This window comes from Pristis pectinata, chromosome 33 (genome assembly GCF_009764475.1).
Source record: "Pristis pectinata isolate sPriPec2 chromosome 33, sPriPec2.1.pri, whole genome shotgun sequence".
Classification (NCBI taxonomy): Eukaryota; Metazoa; Chordata; class Chondrichthyes; order Rhinopristiformes; family Pristidae; genus Pristis; species Pristis pectinata.
In genome coordinates this window covers 14,058,561-14,071,995 of record NC_067437.1, presented here as the reverse complement: position 1 = coordinate 14,071,995, position 13,435 = coordinate 14,058,561, and the positions used below count along the sequence as shown (strand labels likewise).

The following is a 13,435-nucleotide window of genomic DNA, read 5'->3' as shown; positions in this document are numbered from 1 at the left end:
TTCACAGGTTCACAGAATTTTAAGAGTCCTAGAGAGATGCAGCATGGAAATGGGCCTTCTGGCCCACCTCTATTTTGTGCTTTTTTTGGCAACTAGTTTGCTGTCACTCTGCTACTTGACCATTGACAAGGTTCTAACCAGTATTGAATCAGGCTTTTCAAAGGCATTTTGCAAGTCCAAGTATATTATATTCACGGCACTGCATTACACTTGTCTTCCATTTTATCACTTTTTCAAGGAATTAAGTAAAGACAGTCAAGCTTTAACTTGCCTTGTCAATTCTGTGCTGACTTTTTTTCTAGATGTTTTACTGCTAATCTGAGTAAAACCACAAAACATTATCTACTGCTCACGTTGAGCTAACTCTAACTGGTCTAAAGTTCCATCAGTGTATTCCATTTCCCTTTTTTAATTTGGAATGCTAGAAATGGATTTAGAAGTAAGTTATGGTAAGTCTTAAGTTTTAAGCAATCAGTAAAAGTGCTGCCTCCTGCAGCAAGCCATTGAGGTAGGCTGTTCGTGTGCTTTCAATGTACATATTCGTGATACAAATGTTTGTCATCCACCCAGACCCATGTGATCCCTCAGGGAGAGACAAAAAAAGAGGTTATAAACTGAGCATCTTTGAGAAACATGTTTGGAAATTCCCCTCCAACCTCTTATGAGATTGGTCCCAGTCCAGGAAAGACCATATTGACACTATTGTATGTCACAGTGCCCTAACCCTTATATGATGTGATGTCTGTCACAGCTTGTACAAGCCAGCTCTATGTTGGAGGTATGAAGTGTACAGTTGCTCACTGTAAGAGCTGCCATCTACTCCATAGTCCACTTCTCTGAGAATAGAACTGCCAAATGTCCAATCCAATTCTGGTTTTGCGCAACTAGGAAATTTGACCATTGGCCTTCCCTAACCTACACATTTGAAATCCGTTATTTTATAATCCTTGGTAGGATGGTCTGAGCCAATACTTCCTCTAAAGTGCACAGGCCCCGTTCCAAAAGCCTATTGCTAATGTGCTTTGAACATGTATTAGCAGTGTGGACAGCCTAAAACACAAATTTGCTTTAAAGGTTGCACTGCTGTTCTGCATTTTTTGTAAAGCCTTCAGTATCCTACAACTATGATGCAGATTATGTTAAATGAGGCCTAATCTACAATCTACAACTGAGAGTTGTGGACACAGCCCAGCACATCACGGAAACCAGCCTCCCCTCCTTGGACTCTTATGTTTACCACTCGCTGCCTTGGTGAAGCAGCCAGCATAATCGAAGACCCATCTACCCGGGTCATTCTCTCTTCTCTCCTCTTCTATCAGGTAGAAGATACAGGAGCCTGAGGGCACATACCACCAGGTTTAAGGACAGCTTCTACCCCACTGTGATAAGACTATTGAATCATTCCCTTATACGATGAGGCGGACTCTGACCTCACAATCTACCTTGTTGTGACCTTACACCTTAATGCCTACATGCACTGTACTTTCTCTGTAGCTGTGACACTTTACTCTGTATTGTTATTGTTTTTATCTGTACTACCTCAATGTACTCTGTACTAACTCAATGTAACTGCACTGTGTAATGAATTGACCTGTACGATCAGTATGCAAGACAAGTTTCTCACTGTACCTTGGTACAAGTGAAATAACATACCAATACCAACTTGTACAGGGACAAAATGGTACGCTTTGCTTTGTAGTGAATTACCAGTATAATTGCAATATGACGTCTTGCAGTCAAACTCTTCCATACTAAAGACGGGGACATCTAAGTGACCCTGTTCGAGAGCGAAGGGCTTTAGCGAGTGCGACCAGACATGTTCTGCTTAAGGTGAAGCAACCAACCCTGTGGCACCAGTTCAACTTCCCGCAGGAGCCACCACAGTGGCCGTTTACTTTAAATGTAGCTGCGTGGTATTGGTTCTTTAGGGTTAGGGATCGTTTCCTTTCACCACAGGCTTCAGTTCTGTCCCCTGTAGAATGGATGTATATTTAGTATCCTGTATGTATAGAAACCCTATATATATGTATGTAAAGCACGGAAAGCCCACTTGGCTCAAATTGTCCACACCAACCAGTGGGCGCCCAACCTGCCCATAAATACGTCCACTTCTCTAAGTTATACATTATTTGCCAAACACAGAATTCCCTGATGTATAAAAATCTGCTTGCAATAACTAAACATCCTCGTCAGTTCTCACATTCATGTGCAGTTTCTGCAAACTTGAGATCATTCCCCAAGTACCTATAGCTAGGCCAATAATGTAAATTGCAAACAGGAAAGGTCCCAGCAAGAGCCTTTTGAGATACAACTGGTAACAGAGCTCCAATCATGTCTATTGACGTCTACAGGCATTCAGACAATTCTTAATTCACTGCAGCAGACTGCATTCAGTTCCACAATATTCTATCTTATAGAGTAGTCTCTCATCATGTACCTTATCAAATGTTTTCACCAAGTACAGGCAACTAATATCTGCTTGGTTTCCCTTATCCATAACCAGAGTGCTGACTTGAAAATATTCAGTTAAATTGTAAGACTTCTTTTCTGGAAGCTCTGTTAAGTCTCTCTGGTTTTTCTTCTTCCACTCAAATTACTATTATGGGGAAATTGAGATATCTTTGAGCATATTACCTATTATGGAAATAAAATAAGTCACCCTGTCTTCTATTCTTTTTGGAAATTGTAACTGTACTAGCATCCTTCCAGTCTTGGAAATGATTTCCAGCTCTAGCAAGCTTCTAAAGATGCGGACAAGAAACTCATTTACCATCCATCTCGATTCATTTCAACCCCCCTGGGATGTCAAAAGCTGAAGGTCATAAGTCACTGAGTTTCTTTTACCCTTAATAAATCTTCTTGTACTCTTCTACTGAAGATATTGAGACCGATTCCACAGGTGCTGTTCACCTGAGAGAACAATTTCTCAACTTGCTAGTCCTCAAACTATGAACATAGGAACAAGAGCAGCAGATTTATGGATGATGCACAATCTGTGCAACTCTTGATGTCTTGCTCTATCTTGCCTCCATTTTATAAACCCATCCCCTTTCTAACAAGAACCACTAACTGGCACATTGAACCTTCATTTCTTTAGGCCAGCAACTTGCTGAGGAATCAGAAGAAGCAGTATCATGATAACATGGTGATTTCCAAACATGAAAACATTGATTACAAAAAATTAAAATAAACTTTGGGGGAGTGGGGGTGTGGTGAAGCCATAGGGCCTGACAGTGGAATAACGTGTTATCCTTTATTTGTTTAGGACGAAAATGTTGTGAAATTGACACAAGAACTGGCGCAAAAGTTGGGGCTACGGATCCGTAAAGCGTACATCAGAGCTCAGGTGGGTGCTGTTGGGCTGCTATGTGTCTATTCCTCTTTGCTTCTTTATTTCCCCTCTGAAATGATTGGATATTATAAACAACAGGAAAGAGATCTAGAGAGCCAAACTTGCTGAGTCTATACATCGAGTCGATGATTCCTGAGTCGATGACAGCAGGAATGCAGTGTCAGATAGATGGACAATATTATACTAAGCCCTTCTAAATCACCAGTTAATTCACTGCCGGAAAGCTTACTTAGAAATTGTTCTCTGCTGTTTTTTTGGTGTTTAAAAAGTGTCGCAGCTCATGTTGATGCTGTTAACTAGGTAGTCATACAGCACAAAAACAGGCCCTTCAGTCCACCATGCCAACCACCATAAACCCATCTGTACAAATCCTATTTACAAGCACTTGGTCTGTAGTCTGCCATGTCTTGGTGATTCAAGTGCTGGTCTAGATACTTGTTGTGAGAGTAATTGTCTCCACCACCTATTCAGGCAGAATGTTGCAGATTGCAGCCACCCTCTGGGTGAAAACATTCTTCCTCAGATCCCTTTTAAACCTCTTACGCCTTACCCTAAACCCATGCCCTCTAGTTTTACTTCTTCCATGGGGAAATGTTTCCAAATATCTAGCCTTAGTATGCCCCTCACTCAGCCTCCTCCTCTCCAAGGAAAAAAAAACAGCTTCTCCAGCCTTTCCTCATAATTGAAATGCTCCATCCCAGGCATCATCCTGGTGAATTTCCTCTGCACCCTCTCCTTTTTAAACACATTCTTCCTATAGTGCAGCAACCAGAACGGCACACCAGTATTCCAGCTGTGGCCTAACCAATGTTTTATAAAGTTGTATCATAACCTCCCTGCTCTTACATTCAGTGCCCCAGTTAATGAAGACAAGTATCCCATGTGCCTTTTTCACCACTTAATCTACCTGTGCTACTGCATTCAGGGATTGTACATGTACACCAAAGTTCCACTGTTTCTCAAATACTCCCTGAGGCCCTACCATTCATTTAGTATGTCCTACTCTTATTATTCTTACCAAACTGTATCACCTTGCACTTATCAGGATTAAGTTTCATCGAAACAAGGGATCAGTGTCATTGTAGCCTACGACTACCCTCCTCACTATCAACAACAATATTGATTTTTCGCTCAATACACAAACTTGCTAATCACATCTCCTGCAATCATATTCAAATTGTTAATGTATATAACAAACAATAAGAGTCGCTCCCCTAGAACGCCACCCTGAATGCACCCCCCCAAACCATCAAACATCAAAGCCAGCACCAATCCCTGCAGTACCCTGCAGATCACTTGCTTCCAATCTCAAAGCCAACCCTCCATTATCATCCTCTGCTTTCTATTACCAAGTAAATTTTGAATCCATTTTGCCAATTTACCCTGGATCCCATGGGCTCTAACCTTTTAGACGAGTCTTCCATGTGGGATCTTGGCCAAGGCCTTACTGAAGTTTATGTAGACCACATCAACCACACTACCCTCATCGATACATAAAAATCATGTAAAGTGTGAGAACTTCAGTTGCAAGATTCACACAAAGGCTCTGTCAGGTTTCCCTGTGTAATGCTACACTGAAACTGACATTGTCATTTATAGTGCTGGGTTCCTGTGATTTGTTGCAAGTTCTTGCATTTGTCAATGTAGTACAACAGGCTGTATTTACAGACAGCCCTTACAGAGATATAGGCCGTCCCCAGGTAGCAAACGCCCATTAGTCGATTTTGTCCAATAAGTCAGAAAATACACAAAAATCGCTCTATGGTAACCGTACCTCCACAGTATTGTAATGAATGGCATCAAAAGTGCATAAGACTGATAAGAAAGAACAATCACTAATAGTGGAGAGAGAGAGAGGAAACTAGTTCTGCCGTTCATAGAAACAAATACATGTATGTACGTCAGATTTCTGAACGTAATATTATTATCGAAGCTCACTCATATGTACAGGTATCCATTAATCAGGTGTTCCTAACTAGGGACAGCCTGTATACCACTAGAAGCACTCTTCTAGCTACAGGGAAGTGTTGCCATTAAATGAATGAACATTGCAATAATGGGAAGGGTTGGGAGAGTGCTGCCAAGGGTTCAGAGGGTCCAGGACAGGTGGATGAAGATAAATTCACATAAATGGCATGTTCTTTGTGCAAGAGAGCCACAGAAACACTCTTAAGTTACAGTCAGGGAGGTGGTATTTGTAAGGATAAGATAAGATCTTTATTAGTAACGTGAAATGCATCTTTTGCGTAGAGTGTTCTGGGGGCAGCCCACAAGTGTCGCCACACTTCTGGCGCCAACATAGCATGCCCACAACTTCCTGACCCTTACGTCTTTGGAATGTGGGAGGAAACCGGAGCACCCGGAGGAAACCCACGCAGACATGGGGAGAACGTACAAACTCCTTACAGACAGCGGCCAGAGTCGAACCCGGGTCGCTGGCGCTGTAATAGTGTTACGCTAACTGCGGCACTACGTGTAATCTGAATGCCTGCACTATGGAGAAACCTACAGTGTAGTCAAGTCCCTTTGCCTATCTCTTTGAAGTCTGAGTATGGATCAGGTAATCTCCAACCTGATAGCACGAGCATGGATTTCTCTAACTTCTGGTAATCATTTCCCTCTGCCGCCTTTTCCCTTATCCCACCAGGCCCCATCACCCCATTTCTTTCCCTTCCCCCCCACCTTCTCAATCTGCACATCACCCACACATTCCTCCCACCCGGTTCCCCTCCTCACCTCCTTCACTTTATTCCATGGTCCGTTGTCCTCTCCTATCAGATTCCATGTTCTTCAGCCCTTTGTCACTTCCACCTATCACCTCCCAGCTTCCTGTATCATTCTTACTCTCACCTGCCTATCTCTCCCCCCCCCACCTCACCTGGATCCACCCATCACCCACCAGCTTATGCTCTTCCCCTTCCCCCCCATCTTTTTATACCAGCTATCTCCCCTCTTTCTTTCCAGTCCTGATGAAGGATCTCGACCCGAAATGTCAACTGTCCATTTCCCTCCACAGATGCTGCCTGACCCGTTGAGTTCCTCCAGCTTTTGTGTGTTGCTCCAGATTTCCAGCATCTGCAGTCTCTGTGTCTCTCCTGAATAAGGAGTTTAGGGGACCTTCCTAATGCACCAAGTTTAAGATGAGGTAGAGATCAGCAGCAAAGGCCTGAGATGTGCCTGAGGCTAGAAAGCTGAGAGTGACTGACACCCTGACCTATGTAGGCAAAGCAACCAAAACACATTTGAGACTTATTTCAAGTGGAATATGGTCATCGATCTCAGGGAGGACAAACTATGCAATTTGAGTGTTGGTATTTTAAATAGCACAGGGAAACACGATTGGTAAAACCTGGTTGTTCCGTGATTAAATAAGGACTTGTTTTTTTTAGACCAGTGGGGTTCAAAGTCTCATCACAGACTAATTAGCTTTACTTCAGGGAGTTTTACATTAGTTAAAAACCATTATGGAGAACAAATATCCCATCAAGAAATGAGGAAACAAAATTTGCAATGGTGCTAAGGCATCTGGAAATGTATGCAAACTTGCATTACTCCAGGATAACCCAATTTTCAACAGCACATGCATTTTTTTTTGGGAGGTTTTGAACAAATTTCTACCCCACAGTGTTTAATTCCAGCCACCACATTTTAGGCTGGAAATCAAAGCTTTAGAGTGGATGCAGTGGAGATTTAATAGAATGATGCTAGAGATAAGGGACTATTTGGAGAGGCTGAAAAACGGGGATTGTAGGGAAGGTTAAGGGGAGATTCATGGTTATGGACAGACAGAATGATCCAAATGACTATATAATTCTTGTGACTTTTGGCTGCTAAGGCAGACCTGGCTGAGGTTGAGGATTTAACATTGATTAATGAAGAGGATGATGTAAACAGGAAAGAGACTGAATACAGACAGCACTGATTAAACTAATTTGTCGACACTATCAAGTAGGTAACTGAAAAGATCTAAGTACTTGTGGGGCTGCAGAAGGCAGGGGAGTGAGTCATTGAGTTTCAAGTCCAGTCAAGTTTATTGTCATGAGCACAAGTACGGTGAGGTACAGTACAATGAGAAACTTGCAGCAGCGTCACAGGCACGCAGGTGCAGCCAACACACAGAATATAAATTATACATACATTTTACATAAAATTATATCAATGAGAGTAGGTGGTTGCTCTTTCAGAGAACTGCCATAAGTTTGATGGGCTAAATACTGTATGATTTTGGGGGTTCTGCAAGGAAACTGGATTTCTTTAAATAACAAGAACATTGTCTTCAATGTGATGAGGGATTAGAAAATGCAAATTTTTTATTTTAAACTTTCATTTCTTTTAAGAAGCTTCTGTCCATTTCTTTAGTCACCTATTCAAAAATTTAATCAGGTTTGTCAGACATAACCTATCCTTTACAAATCATGTTTTTAAGAAAATGTTTTAAAAATGCAATATTCCAAATGATGATCTCCTGGCATGCATTGTTAATAAATTGCCTAGTTGTGTTAATAGCTGCTTTCCTTATTTTAGCTGATCTTGAGCAAGCTCTGTATTTATGCAGATAGTTGAAGTTTATTTTGGTGAAGTGTGAAGCCAAGCAAGTGATGTGAGTACACCCACCGTTCCACCCCACTAATCACACAGATGTACTCTTTTTCAGCCTGACATGGATACAGTGGGTCTCACTGCAATTGGGAATCCAGTGAACAGTGGGCATGTAAGTTGACTTTTGAGTTTTTACTCCACTGAGATGTTTCTTTCAGAAAGTTTTAACAGAGAGACGCATTTTTGTGAAAACAGCTGTAGTTTGAATGATATTTAATAAATATCGGTTCAGTATCCACGTGGGATGCAAAGGAAATTGCTGGCTTAACTTCTGCTTTGGGCTAATCAAAAATTGATCAAACATTTAGACACGGTTTCTCTTATTAAATTCTCTTGTCTAGCAAAGATGACCCCACTAAAGCACTGAAAAGATGTTTACCTGCATTTTTACTACAATTGTGTTAGTTCCTCTACCTCAGGGAGCAGTGTATGTATGTGTATACATACGTGTATAAAATCTTCCCTGACACCCCAGTACAATATTGAAGGTCTGGTGTGCTGTCTTTTGGATAAGGTGTAAAAGCTACGACCCACATGCTGCATTACCCGATGGAGAAGATTATTTTGAAGAAGAGCAGAAAGTGTTCTCCATGTCCTGGCTGATATTTATCCTTCAATTAACTTCACTGAAGAAAACAAGCCCGTTTGGTTATTATTTCACTGTTGTTTAAGGATCCTTCCTGTGAATATCTGCTATGTACCCTATAAAAGTCTAATCTATTCCTTTTAGATCCAAAGAGGATGACCCATATTTGCTTACACTGAAATCTATTTTCCATAATTTTACTCATTCATGTATTTGGAAAATGTGTGATGGCACAGATAGCAACATATACAAGTTATTTATAAATATGGTAAATAGTTGAGCTGATAATTAGTATAATTGCTGTTTTTCCCTCTCTGTCTTCTGTCACTCACCAATTTCCTAACCAGGACAATAATTTTGCATAACTTGCATGAGATTCAGTGTTAGCTAAAAGTCACCTACTGGGAACTTCCAAAGGCCTTTTTATAAAATCTCTAGTCAACCCTCTGCCCACTTCTTTAGCCACCTATTGAAAAAATTTAATCAGGTTTGTCAAACATAACCTATCCTTTACAGATCATGGTGAATCCTTGATCAATTCATTAAGTGCTAATAGATTGGTGTTCAGAAACCTAGGTATCCTTGTGCACAAGTCTCTGAGTTAGCCTGCAGGTGCAGTAAGTGATTTGGAAGACAGATGGTATGTTGGCCTTTATTACAAGAGGGTTTAAGTATAGGAGTAAAGATGCTTTGCTGAAATTGTTATGTGGCCTAGGTGAGCCCACACCTTGGGTATCGTCTACAGTTTTGGTGTCCTCACCTAGATAAGGATATTCTTGTTAAAGTGCAGCCAAAACTCACAACTGGTTCCTGAGATGATGGGTTTGTCATATGAAAAGAGATTGAGTGGATTAGGCCTCTGTTCTCTATAGTTAAGAGGAAATCTCATTGAAATGTAGAAAATTCTTACAGGGCTCAACAGGGTGGGTTTGGAGAAGAAGTTTCCCCTGGCTGAGGTGTCTAAAGTCAAAGTCGAGTTTATTGTCATGTGCACAAGTACCTGTATGCACAGGTGCAATGAAAAGCTTACTTGCAGCAGCATCACAGGCGCATAGCATAATATAAGCAGCATTCACAAGAAAAACATGAATTATAGACTTTTTTTTAACAAGAAAGAAACACCATTAGAACAAAAGCAATGTCTATTTTAGTACAAAGTGCTAAACTGTAGTGGTGATTAGGGTTTTGCCAGTTGATTCAAGGACTGAGTGGTTGAAGGGAAGTAGCTGTTCTTGAACCTGGTGGTGTGGGACTTCAGGCTTCTGTACTTCCTGCCCGATGGTAGCTGTGAGAAGTTGGCATGGCCCAGATGATGGGGATTTTTGATGATGGATGTTGCCTTCTTGAGGCAGCGCCTCCCGTAGATACTACTGATGGCCTAGAACCAGGGGGTTGCAGTCTCAGAATAAGGGGTGGGCTCTGTAGGCCTGAGCTGAGGAGAAATCTCTTCACTCAGAGGATAGCGAATATTTGGAATTCTGTACCCTGGAAGGCCATGGAGCCTCGGTCATTGATTTCATTCAAAACAGATGAATAGATTTCTGTATGTTAAAGGAATCAAGGGATATGGAGAGAATCCAATAAAATGGTACTGAGGTAGAAGAGCAGCTGTGATCTTCATGAATGACAGAGCAGGCTCGAAGGAAAGGATGGCCTACTCCTCCTATTTCTAAAGCTCTTAACTCAAAATTTTGAACTCCGAAATTGTTTAATTATTATGACTTTCCTGACTATAGATTTTAATGCTCATTAATCCATTGCTCCTCTCTCTATTCTTGGATAAAACAGTCATGTCCAGCTCTCTAATCTAAAGACTTTCCTAATATTTGAAACCTTTCATTTATCATATCATCATGTCATGTTGGCTAACTAGCAAATTTTCATAGGCAGTACTGAAAACATTGTAAGCCACTTTCTGAATTCTCCCACAGATATCCATAAACGGCACAAGTGGTATAGATGATATTGAATCAGGTGAGCTTCCATTTTATTTCTCTATGTAGAAATATGAATCAGTGCTTCAGTCGAAGAGAACAATGGGTCATGCCTTCCAGAAGCCCATGTAAATAACATCCATAAAAGTCCCCGTCCATTTCTTTAACCATCCCTTCAAAAGTTTAATCAGGTTTGTCAGGCGTCACCTATCCTTTACAAATCCACGATGGATCACTGATTAACTCCCTCCTCTTGTGCAGTTGTGAGGAACTTGAGTACAGTGAGTTTAGGCAGCCTCTAACCAAATGCAGATTGAGCGATCACTTTGCTTTGGTTGTGTGAGTCTGAGCTTCTGGTTCCATGCCACTTTAATTCTGCATCCCATTTCCACCCTGACCTCTCTGTCCTTGGCCTCCTATTGCCATTCTAATGAAGCTCGACGTAAGCACAACAGCTCATCTTCTAATCAGGCACATGACAGTCAACATTGGAGTCAACATTGTTTAACAATTTTAGATAGCCTTTCTGTAATTCTCAATTCTTCTTAGGCAGTCCCTCAGGATTGAGGATGCTTTGCTTCCACTGCAGTTTTGCGGGTGATGAAGCCAATGTGGGAACTGCAGTCTCTTCTACAGTTGGGCAGGAGCGACTGATGGGGCAGGCAGGTCGGCAGTTTCAGAGCTGGTGTGCTCTTTCTGCCACCAACACGGGTTTTGTGCGCTCTAATGCATGGACTTAAGGTTCTCAGTGCCATTTCAAGTACTCCTCCACCTGAAGCAGTCATAAGCCTCTTCAACAAAGCTTTGAGCACTTCCTTGAATTGTTCTCTCTGTCTGCCTGGTAATATCCTCCCACAACAGAAATCAGAATAGAACATTTGTGTTGGGATTCTGGTGATAGACATGCAAATGAATTGGCCAGCCCAATATAACTGATCAGAATAACCAGGGCCTCAAAGCTGGAGATGGCATGGCAAAGGATGCTGATGTTTGCTTATCCTTCCAATGAACTTGATGGATTTTGCCGAGGCAGCTTTGGTGGTATGCTTCCAGTACCTTGAGAAGCCTACAACAGACTCCTATTTACATCAACGGTGCTGAGGTCGAGAGGGTTGAAAGTTTCAGGTTCCTAAGAGGGAACATCACCAATAGCCTGTCCTGGTCCAACCATGTAGACGCCATGGCCAAGAAAGCACACCAGTGCCTCTACTTCCTCAGGAGACTAAAGAAACTTGGCATGTCCCCTTTGACACTCACTAATCTTTATCGATGCATCACAGGAAACAATCAATCTGGACGCATCACGGCTTGGTATGACAACTGCTCTGCCCAAGACCACAAGAAACTGCAGAGCCTCAGTAAAGCAGCAAACATAAAGACCCACCCTGGACATTCTCTCTTCTCCCCCCTTCCATCAGGCAGAAGATGCAAAAGCCTGAAAGCACGTACCACCAGGCTCAAGGACAGCTTCTATCTTGCTGTTATAAGACTATTGAATAGTCCCCTAGTATGATAAGGTGGACTCTTGACCTCACAATCTACCTCATTATGGCCTTGGCACCTTATTGTCTGCCTGTACTGCACTTTCTCTGTAACTGTAACACCATATTCTGCACTCTGTTATTGTTTTCTCTTGTACTACCTCAATGCACTGTTGTAATGAAATGATCTGTATGGACGGCATGCAACACAAAGTTTTTCGTTGTACCTCAGTACATGTGACAATAATAAATCAATTTACCAATTTACAATTTACCAATAGGTAGTTCAGGTCTCAGATATGTATAGGAGGGCAGGGATCACTGCTGCCTGGTAGACAATGAGATTTGTACCACGTCTGAGGTCTTGATCTTTAAATACCCATTTCCTCAGTTGACCAAAGGTTCTGCTAATACATTGAAGGCAGTGGTGAGTTTCTGCATCCATATCTGCCTTCGCCAAGAGATTGTTCCCAAGATATAGGAAGTGGTCCGTAATGTTCTAGGGTTTTGTGAATCTTTATTTGTGGCTGGCAGTGTGATGCAGTGGGGCAGATTGGTGGAGGACCTTGGTCTTGCAGATGTTGTGTATAAGGCCCATTTTTTTTTCATATACTTCAATGAATGAATTGACAATGTCTTGGAGCTCAGCTTCCAAGTGTGTACAAATGCAAGTGTCATCTGCATACTGCAGCTCAGCTACTGAGCTGTGAGGTGACTTTGGTTCTGGTGTATATTAGCCATAGGTTGAACAGTTCCTCAGTCGTTCTGAGGATTATCTCCACTCCCACCGGACATTTGTGTCAGGTGTGGTGCAACATCATGGCAAGAAAGGTAAAGAAGTGTTGAGGCAATGATGACACCGACTGGTCTTCACTGAAACTGGCTCTATTGCAAACCTGTTGTTTAGCATTGTGACTTGAATGTGCTTGTGGAGAAGTGAAAGATGGAGACAAATTTCTGTGGCCGTTTGAATTTGGTGTTCCTCACTCATTTCTAACTGACGGACTCAGAGGCTTTAATGAAGTCGCAGAAGACCACGTAAAGTGGCTGGTGCTGTTCTCTGCATTTTTCTGTTGCATGAAGAACATGTGCACCTTGCCTCCTTGATGGTTAAACAACATTCCAGATATCATTTAGTCTTCCACCCTTTTTCAGATAATCCATTTGTTCTTTCCTCCCCTCTCTCCATCCTAACAAAAACACTTTATCTCTTGCTTTTCCCAGTTCTGATGAAAGAACATTGACCTGAAATTTAAATTCTGTTTCTCTCTCCGCTGAGACTGCAGAATAGTTTCACTATTTTGTGTTTTTATTTCAGATTTCCAACATTTACAAAATCTTGCCCTCGATTTATCTGTCAACTGTTACCTCCGAGATTATCTCTGAGGTGATCTAATCATTGCCATCATTGTGGGACTTTGCTGTGCATATACTGCCTGCAATCTATCCCAATGCTGCAGCAGTAACCATAGCTGAGGTGTAC

At 41.8% G+C, this 13,435-nt stretch overlaps 1 protein-coding gene across 1 annotated transcript in view; it reads left to right on the top strand.

The window, feature by feature from the left end:
* The window catches only part of zc3h7bb (zinc finger CCCH-type containing 7Bb), a 100,863-nt gene that overhangs the window by 41,479 nt on the left and 45,949 nt on the right, over positions 1-13,435 (top strand). The window contains 3 exon segments of the mRNA XM_052043153.1: positions 3,266-3,346; positions 8,007-8,063; positions 10,469-10,511. Coding sequence (XP_051899113.1) covers positions 3,266-3,346; positions 8,007-8,063; positions 10,469-10,511 — 181 coding nt within the window.